Source organism: Panicum virgatum, chromosome 5N (genome assembly GCF_016808335.1).
Source record: "Panicum virgatum strain AP13 chromosome 5N, P.virgatum_v5, whole genome shotgun sequence".
In the NCBI taxonomy this organism is placed as follows: domain Eukaryota; kingdom Viridiplantae; phylum Streptophyta; class Magnoliopsida; order Poales; family Poaceae; genus Panicum; species Panicum virgatum.
Genome location: NC_053149.1, coordinates 23,107,511 through 23,117,509, shown reverse-complemented (window position 1 = coordinate 23,117,509; position 9,999 = coordinate 23,107,511). Strand labels below are relative to the sequence as shown.

Below are 9,999 nucleotides of genomic sequence, written 5' to 3'. Positions count from 1 at the left end.
GCTGCCTCTTTCTGCTAGAGTGCTACTCCCTCCGTCCTAAAATATATGACATTCTAGAGTTCAAATTTTATATTCAAATATAAAATATTTTAGATTGAGAGAGAATTAAATCATTTTAATTGTACATCGTTTTCTGATCTTTCCTAATAGAAAGACGTGCATGCAACCATACATTTAGGGGAGGTGTATGTGGGAAAGGTGCATGAGAAAAAGCCTCGTACTTTAATTAGCACATATTTAATTACTCAATAGAATTCTAATACTTAATAATTAGGGGTAGGAAGGTCTTTTCTCCATCTCCCTGATCTATTGGAAAAAAATCCTAGAATAACCTATATTTCAGAATGAAGGAAGTACACTTTTGACTAAAACTGGAACCAGGGGGCAAAAGCAATCACCAAACGTCAGTAGCACATAGCACATTTATTGCTATAGCTATTAGCTATAGTAGTATGTTTGAACCGCGTTGTAATCTTGTTTAATTCGCCGGTGCTTACTCAAGGGCGGATGGAATGGCTTTATAAGCTGACAAAGCCTTTCTCCTTAAGGCATTCTATGGTCTCCTTGAGGCTCGTCTCAAACGGGGTAAACTCAACACCCAAGCTCATTATCTTGTCCCTTGAGACCTGGTATGTTGGAGCAAACGGTTCATCATCCACGCATCTGCTCGTCCAAACAAATTGTTAATGGAATAGGAGTAAGCTGCAAACGAAGAGAGTAGCCACAGATGTTTAGTTATATGTAATGCTGATTCAGAAGTTTATTACTTACTTCTCAGGAACTGGAAGAGATGGGTACATGTCTTTTATGATCTTCACAACCTGGGAGAAGTGCATAACTTTGTCAACCATGCCGTATCTTCCACTTGCCGAAGGGGTCTCAAATGCAAGTACATGCGCCAGAGCAACATCCTTCACATTCACCCAACCAAAGCTATAGTTGAGATATACAGGCGACCCTGAAAAAGTCGGTAATTAACAAAAACAGTATAATGAAAATTGAATCCTTGTTCAGTGGTGTTGACTAAAATGATTGAAGCTAGCTATTTCAAGAAAGATGGAAGCTAGTAAATGCATCTCTTCATTTTCACTTTCTGACATGCATCATGAAGCACATGAAATTTGTGACTTATTATAACTAGTGACAATATCTCAGGAGCCATCAGTATGATGGAAGGGACTAATGCTCAATAAACATAGAAGGTGAGCATGGAATCCATTTGCTGGTATAAAACGTGTGATTTCTTTTGTTGAGAAGTGTTTGGGAAAAATTACTCGTTGGAATGACAATACATACCACTGATTAGATACTGAATTATCTGCGCACTGGTGTTAAGTGTGGGCTGCAGCAAAGGACCAATGACCACAGCTGGATTTATTGTTACCAAATCAATTCCATTGTCCTTTGAGAACTTCCATGCAGCTTGCTCAGCTAGGGTCTTTGACAGTACGTACCATTCCTGATACAAACAGCGAGTTCACAAAAATTTTAATGTGAAGGTAAGATATGATTAAACAAGTAAACATGACATTGCTACTTAGAGCTTCATTCGTGAGGGAATAATTATACACATTTTGATACTGAAGTAAAATAACTAACATTTCTAACTAGTGAAGATAGTTTCTTACAAATAAAGAAAATAAAAGGCAACTTAACATGAACTAACAGTCATAACCAGTAGACAGGTCAGAATTCATATTGCTATAGCGCTACAGTTATGGTATAAACTAGATAACCGACTTAATTTGGGAGACGCATTTCTCATGAAACGCTCACAATTTTGAAGTGCATAGTACTTGTGATAATGGGAGCACAAAATATCTTTTAGCTATCCATCTGATACGGAGCCTGATAGGCCCAAACACATTATTACTTTTCCTTCAAAAACAAACACATTATTACTATTTCCATATATAAGAGAAAAAAATATTTGAATGAAAACTTGGGCCTCAAATGTTTTAGAAAATAATAACAAATGTACATTCTGTACAGTACCTTTGCTTTTTCACAAAGTTCTGGAATGGAAAATGATGTCTCATCAACCACAACATCAGGAGATAAGGGGTTTTCAGTGAATACAACAGCTGCCATTGATGATGTTAGAATCACCCTTTTCACAGATGCCGCTTTCTTGCAGGAGCCAAGAACATTCAGTGTTCCTTTAACTGCTGGGTCAATCAACTCAACCTTAAAGAATACATTTGTTATGTGTTTAGGATTTCATAAAAAGAGGTAATATCAAGCAACTTTTAACTTTATAAGCTGATAGGATGATGGGAAAGTGGTGGACAGAACTAAATCTTATAGGTCTTCCCTATTTAACAATTAAGTGAGCCAAACGAAGAGGGATTATACTATGGAAATACCTGATAAGACTAACGAGATCCCCAAGTAGTTGCATAGCATAGAGTTATTAAGGATGATACTATGGAAACTCCTGATAACATTAAGGGTGTTATCTAATCCTTCGGCACAGAAATTACCAACATTGCTGGACAAAAGTCAATGATGGGCAACGTTTTGTGATTGTCTAACAAGCATGTTTCCTTTACTACAAAACAATTAAGAACCTAAAAAGAAAATTCAACGAGAACAAGACACAAATTGCTATAAAGATGATATGACAGGAAAAGGAGACAATGAATATCATCTAAATTCTTGCCTAAAAGAATTGCTACTGATGGTACAGCAATTTATCTAGAAATAAACTAGGAAAAGGGGGAAAAACCTGAGGATCTTTTGGGTTATTGTAGAATGGAGAAGCTGTGTGGAATACACATTCACAACCCTGAACTACGGCATCAAAGGACCCTTCTTCTAATAAATCTGCTTTAAATAGCTGCAGCCTCTCAGCAGATCCATCTAGAGCACGCAAATGGTCTATCTTCTTAGGATCAGCTGAAACCCAGTAAATGCAATATACAATGTGAGGGTAATGTAAATTAATAAGGTGATAGAAACAACTGCTGAATGTCATGGTGGATAAAGATGCATGGCTTAATTATTTGCATACGGCCTAAGCCACCACGTAATTTAATTTGTACTTCACTCGTCTCCAGTTCAATTGTTGTTTTGGCAAGCTGTAACCATTATCCATATTTATATTGTTTCTAGCAACTCAGTTCTAGCTTAATTGGGAAACTAAGGATACTATATGCTGCAGCTCCGCTCTTAGTATTTGATCCATTTAATATCATCATCAGTATATAATAATGTCCGAGCTACGGTCATGACGTCACTTTTCGAGAGATTCAAAGGATAGAAAAGTTTTGGTTATTATTTCACACAGACGTGGGATCTGTCACAGATTTTCTACAAAACAGGAGTTGACAACCATCTCGTGCTTGAGGAGCCCCATGCATGTCAATGCTTGAGGAGCGTGAGCACTGAGCAATAATTACTTGGCAATGTAAACATGTGATCTCTTTGCTCAAACGGTGATGCCGGCATATGTATGGAGCAGCCACTACTAGAAAACAAAACAAGCTTAAGTCCACCCTAAAAGTAGCAGTATAAAGATGAACCGGTTCATCTTCATACTGGTACTTTTGGGGTAGATGGAATCTATGAATGAGCCTTAGCTACCGGTTGGTATTATCAACCGGTACCTAAGGCTCTCCATAGGTACCGGGTGGTAACTTTTACATTAGTACTGGATGGTACCACCAACCGGTACTTTATGAGCCTTAGGTACCGGTTGATGTTACCGACCGGTACTTTAGGCTCATCCATGGGTTACTTCAAAAGGAAAATATCTCCTTCTCAATTAGAAGTGCTGCGTAACTGAGATGGTAAAGGAGCAATGCACAAGGCTAGAGGTCGCGGGTTCAAATCCCAACCAAATGATATATTTGTGTAAATTTTGGAGGACTTAGGTATCGGTTATTTAATCCGGTACCAAAGGCTTGAGCCTAAGGTACCACTTTCGGGGTTCAAGAACGAGTACCAAAGGGCACTTTTAACCGTGCCTTAAGCAAGTTTTCTGGGAAGTCACGTGAAAATCATAGTTTGGTGCCTTTTTACGGTGCACAATACTACCAGTTGACAGTACTCCCTCCATTTTTATTTACATATTCTATTAGATTTTTTTATGTTAAATTTGGCTAACTTTGACTAAATCTGCTGAAAAATAGAGTAACAACTATATTAACCAACATATGCCCTATTAACATATATTTTATGGTGGATTCAGTGAAATAAACTTGATATTTGAAATGTTATTATTTTTTATAAAATTGGTCAAAGTTAGCTAAAGTTTAACTTAGGTGAAACTTAATGTGATATGTAAATAAAAAAGAGGAAGTATGTAGTATAGAAAAAATTCAACCGTCCATTAGAAGAGGTACAATTATCATTAGTAAATTAATATAAATTAAGGATATTTTTTATAATTGTTTTCAATTTGTCCCCATCCCCTCCGTGTGGCCCATCTCTTCCAAGCCGCCGCTACCACCCCTTGTCGCAGCCTCGTCAATCTGCGACGCTCATCTCTTCCTTTCCAGACCGCCACCCATTGTCGTGCATGCAGGGCCGCTTGCCTCCTCCCTTGTAGACCTAAGGCTATCTGGACTCGTGGTTCCCTATTTTCATCCTATAAAAGGAATATTCTTTCTGGTCATCAAATTTCTCTACTCTAAATACAGTTTCGCTGCACTCATCCATTGTCTATATTTTTCCTCTATCCCAACTACCCATGAAAAGAGTCCACATGTCACCCTCTCTTCTATTTTTTTACTCCCACGGCCTCCACCCTCCTTGTCTCTCTCTCTCCCCTCCCCGGAAACCCGCATCCCCTCCGGCAAGCCTCCGTCCCTCCTCATCCGGCGGCCGACCGGCGCCCCTCCACCCCTCCTCATCCCGCGGGCGGCCGGAATCCCCTACGCCCCTCGTGCGCGCAGGCCGGGGGAGCTGAGCTCCGGCGGCCTGCATGGCGCCTCAGCTCCCTTCGCAGCGAGCGGCCGGCGCGCACCCCTCCTCTGCCGGCGCACGGCGCATGGCAAGGCAGGGCGGCGCAGCCGCGGGCCGGCGCGCACCCTCCGCCCCACCGCCGGCAACCATCTCGGCCGCCGCTCTTAGCGCGCGGCAGAGGCCATGGCCGAGCTCAGCCTCAGATCTGTGCGCCGCCGGCCGAGCTCGGTGGCCTCCCTCCCTAGCTCTCCTGTCACCGGCGGCTTCGGCGTCCATGGCGGCCAAGGAGGAGCAAGGGCGGATCCGGCCCCTACCGGCGTCCGGGGCGGGGCGCCCTGCGCCGGGCAACGGGCCTCGGCCGGCGTGAGCGCGGCACGACGGCCTCCTCCCTCCCCACACTCCCTTGCTCTATGCTTCCTCTGGCGGATCGAGCCCGCACTTCGTGCTCCATGGCGGCGGCGGCAGCAGCAGCTTCGGCCTCTTCACCGGCGAGGCGCGACTCCCCTCCGTCCTCCATTCGGCCTCCCCCAGGCGCAGCTCCCTTCCGGCCTCTTTTCCGGCAAGCCGCCCCTCCCCTCTCCCCTCCACGAGGCGCTCCTCTCCGGCCTCCCCCGCACTCCCCTTCGGCCTCGTCTCCGGCGAGGCACGACTCCGCTTTTGCTTTGCGCGGTGGCCGGCGGCGGCGGCGGTGGTGGCGGCGCGACCTCGACCTCCATCTTCGGATGGGATGGCGCGCAGTGGAGCGGGCCCCGCGCCCTGTCTGTGGATACTGCTCCTCCTCTATCCCACCTCATTTGGCGTTCGGCGGGCGATACGGAACGATGGCGTTCCTGGTAGCGGTCGCCGCTACAACGCTCAAAATGGCAAATCAGCACTGCAGGGCGGGATAGCGGATGCTATCCCATACCCAGTGCAGACAGCCTAAAGAATGAGTGCCCGGCCCCTATACAGGCACCTCCTCGTGGCCGCCTGCACAGGCATCTTCTTCGGCGTCAGTCTGAACCCTGCGTTTCCATCCCTATATTACGCTTACACTACCTATATTATCTAGCTATACTATCTCATACTATTTCATTCATTTTTTTTGATAGTCCTATTTTCAAAATTGAATTATTCTCTTTTGATAGTCCTATTTGAATTGACATCTTGGTAATAGTAGAGACAGCTCTTCAATTCCTGTGCAGAGTAACTTTTCTAGAAATAAGATTGGTGTATGTATAGAAAACATCAAAATCAAGGAGAGTCATATTTAATCAGATGATAAGCAAAGTTCTTATTTTTGGTCATTGTAACAAGATGAAATGACTATGGAAAGAGAATGGAGAGAGTACTAATCAGTGTTCCAGTGGTATAGAATAAATCTCGACCGTTCAATGTTTACATATAAGTCCTTTGTAGGCACTAGTATATGGTAGTATTATATTATAGAATACTCGTGTTTGGTGATAGACCGAAATGTTGTTTTCTGGTTGACAGTGAAATACAAAATTTATCTGAGGCTGTGTTTAGATCTCAAAATTTTACACCCAAAAGCATCACATCGAATGTTTGGTAAAACAAATTTGAGTGCCTGAACTAGTGGTAAAACAAATTTGAGTGCCCACGCTCTAGCTAGCGCAACGGAAGCGACTTACCAAGCCCTGTTTGGATGGAGAGGTAAAAGGGGTAAAAGGGGTAAAAGTATCTACTTTTTACCTCATACATCCAAACATGAGGTAAAACTTGTTGAGGTAAATGTTTTACCCCTCCTTTTTCCTTTACCCCTCTTTAGGTGTCAAATGGGGGTAAAATGACCAATTAAATGTTATTCTCCAACTATATTTGCCCCTAATCCAAACATCTTTATGGGGGAAAATTGTTGGAATAAAACATTTGCCTTGAGACAAATTTACCCCTCCACATCCAAACACGGCCCAAGCCAGTCTCCTCCACATCCAAACACGTCCCAAGCCGGTCAAGAGCCAACCACCTACTCTCCGTCTAGAAGGGTACTCCGATCTCTGCAAGAGATAAGCCGGAGGGAGACAGGTTAACGTGCTTCTCTGCATACTACCCCAGTACACCACACGTGGGCGCCGGCAGAGTTTGTCCGCCACCACCAACCCACCACACCCTCATCGGAATCATCGCCGCTCTGCGCGGACAAATTAAAGTCGAAACAGATCGTGAAATCGAACAAAACTAGTTACTAGTTACTCTGTAAATAATGAGGTTTATGACCATACAATTAAAAAATAATTAGATATAGCTACTTTAATATCACGGTAGCCAATTATAGTGAAACTTGGCTTATTAAATTCATCTCTAAAAATTATACTCATCCGTGAAAAAATTTTACAAAAAAATTTCATTTAGTACTCCATATATACATTTGTCTTTTATGAAAAACTTTTCTATCCCATTAACCAAACACGGCCTTGGACTAGTTCTACTTCACTGTTTCCATTCCTCGCGCGTTTCAACGACCAATCACATTTCGATGCTGTTTTGATGAAAGAAGCTAAAGTCTCGAGGAGATCTTCTTGCGGGCTAAACAGAGCGAGCAGTATGCCTAGGATGGACATGAAGGGGTGGAGGAGCAGACAGTAGCAGCAACACACCAACCTGGGTCGCGGAGGGTGCCGCGGACGGTGTAGCCGCGCTCGAGCAGGAGCTTGACGATCCACGACGCGATGAAGCCGCCGGCGCCCGTCACGCATACCACCTTCTCCGCCATGCTGGCTTCTTCGATTCCTTGGCGGCCTCCTCTACTCTCTATTTGTGTGCGATGATTCACGCACGCACTTAACAGAGAGAGAGAGAGAGCGCGGCAGAGGGAGGTGACAGGAGGGAGAAGCGTGCAAGAAATGGGGTGGGGAGGCCGGAGGCGCTTTAATTTATCGCGGTTCAGATTCACACATCGCGCTAATGGCGGCGGATTTTTTTAAACCTCTATTCTTGTTTTTTTATGTTTGGATTAAGTGTCTAAAAGCAAAGTGACTAATTAAATCACTGATTAAATTTTGATCCCCTACTTGGATGAAGTGAATAAAAGGGATTAGTGTAAACAAAGTGATTAAAATGAGAGCCTGCCCACTCAACCCCTGCTTTTAGCTTCTTTTTGCTAATCTCTATTACTAAATCTCTCTCTTATATATATACCCGAGCTCTGGGTATGGAATAACTATTTCATACCAGAGCCAACCCACCCAGTAGTGGGCTCGCATCGCGGTTTTGCTCTCCGCGCACGCGGTTTTTCCTCGCTTGGTTTTTCTCCCATCGCTCGTCCCGCGCGCGCACGTTTTGTCCCAGCCAGTTTTCCTCACTCGCTAGCAATTCTGGAACCTCTAGCTGGGAACGATTTCGTCGCAGCTGCCGGCTAACCTCGCTAGCAAGAGAAGGAACACACCACCACCGGAGCTGCCCCGCGACGCCACCGACGGAGTCCACCGAGCCTGTGCTTGTACAGACCTCGCTGTGGCTGCGTGTCCTGCATGGCCCCGACCCGCCTGCACCAAGCCGGCGCCCTGTTCGGTGACAGCGATGACCCTACGCGGCACGGCACGGCGCCGAATCCTCGCTGCACCGCCTCACCGCCGCACCACGCCCATTGTCTTCGATCCTATCCGGTAGGCCGCCACCGACTCGAGCTCGCCCAAACCTTGTACTGCCGGCCTAAGTGCCGATGAACCCTCTGTAGCGAAACCATAGGTTCCCCGTCCATGTTTCTTGCAGGGACCTCATCACGCCACAAAACCCCGCTCTGTCGCTCGTCGGTCACGTCTGTGCCGAGCCATGGCCGAACCTGTCCCTCCTAGGGCCTTTGCCCCTAGCAGTGTCCGTGCCACGACCGAACCAAACCGTGTCGCCATCTTCCATGTTTCGCTGCTTATGCACAATACCGGTCGAAAGGTCGCACCTTGGCCAAACCCAACACGCACGCATGCGCGCCGACCAAAGCTCGGGCCCTTCTGGCCCTTTGCGCACACACTACTCATAGCTGTTCCACCATAATCCTGCCGCACGCTTGCTCGGCTTTTGCATGTGCCACAACTTCGAGTGCACACCAAACGATGCCCGCGGGTGTCTCCTCGGCATTCCATCAAACAACCTGCGGGCGGCGACCACACACACACCCTCACCGATTCGTCGTGCCCTTTATGCCCTTTCGCACACGCACGTCACACTACCATTGTGCGTGGGCACGACTCAGCCATGCCATCATGTTTACGATGAGGCAAGCCCGTTCGGGCACTTCGCCGAATAACAGGGGGCACCTCCCTGCTCTCACACGTGCACATGCCGCGCCCCTTCGGCCTTCCCCTCGGACTAGGGATGTCTACAGAGAGAGAGAGAGCAGAGGCGGAGATGAAGGCAAGGAAAGGGAGGAGAAGAAATCAGCATCGCCGCCGCTGCCAAGCCCAAAGAAGAGGAAGGAAAGGCAGATCCGAAGCAGTGTTGACGGTTATTAAGTACGAAATATGACCGTAAACTATACTTATTAAAGAAGAAAAACTATACCTCTTACTCGCATATTTGTATCACTAACCTAGCTCTACAGTTGTTTTCGAGAATTTATGTTTTCAGGAGCACAAGTCTGGAATAAGACGAAAACACGACGAATACGCAGACAGAAGACACAGACGATCGTGTCCTGCGTAACATGAGCAAAGGAGACCCACAAACCAGACCAAACCGACCAACCAAGCCCCGGCACCGACCATCTGACATCAGGACCCACCAGACAGTGTACCAGAGAAGGTCGGTGGCAAATGGCGCCAAGGGGGGGGGGTCGGCCGACCCCACCTGGCAGTCATTGAGGCTGAGTTTTGGCGGGAAGCTTGATCCTATCCTCTAGAGGTCGGTTAGGCATGTTCTTGGTTATCTTGCTATGTTCTTATTGGGTTTGTTCTTGGTTATCTTGCTAGGTTCTTAACTTGCTTAGCCTTGATCTATGCTTTATCAAGTTATACTAGTTGCTTGCTTAGACCAGATGATCTGGGTAAGTATATCGGTTCGTTGTGCTTTCGGGCTTGCCTTAGCATCTTACATGTCCATCCGAAGGGTGGGGACCCGGGGGTGCTAGGGTAGTGACCTCATATGCGGGCATGG

General features: G+C 46.0%; 1 protein-coding gene across 1 annotated transcript; it reads right to left on the bottom strand.

The window, feature by feature from the left end:
• Positions 1-203: 203 nt before the first annotated feature.
• Positions 204-7,808, bottom strand: LOC120673887 (phenylacetaldehyde reductase-like). The gene is made up of 6 exons (XM_039954926.1): positions 7,513-7,808; positions 2,729-2,898; positions 1,996-2,187; positions 1,297-1,459; positions 772-958; positions 204-663 (listed from the first exon to the last, which is right to left on the bottom strand). The coding sequence occupies exons 1-6, from the start codon at positions 7,622-7,624 to the stop codon at positions 519-521; spliced, it is 969 nt and encodes a 322-aa protein (XP_039810860.1). The 5' UTR covers positions 7,625-7,808; the 3' UTR covers positions 204-518.
• Between the last annotated feature and the right edge of the window lie 2,191 nt (positions 7,809-9,999).

Bases quoted from the DNA above. Each gene is read 5' to 3' on its own strand.
- LOC120673887 (XM_039954926.1), bottom strand. From the start codon at position 7,624: ATGGCGGAGAAGGTGGTATGCGTGACGGGCGCCGGCGGCTTCATCGCG. The intron at 1,460-1,995 runs GTACTGTACAGA...TGTTTGTATCAG, and splicing joins AACTTTGTGAAAAAGCAAAG to GAATGGTACGTACTGTCAAA. The intron at 664-771 runs GTAAGTAATAAA...TTGGACGAGCAG, and splicing joins TCTCTTCCAGTTCCTGAGAA to ATGCGTGGATGATGAACCGT.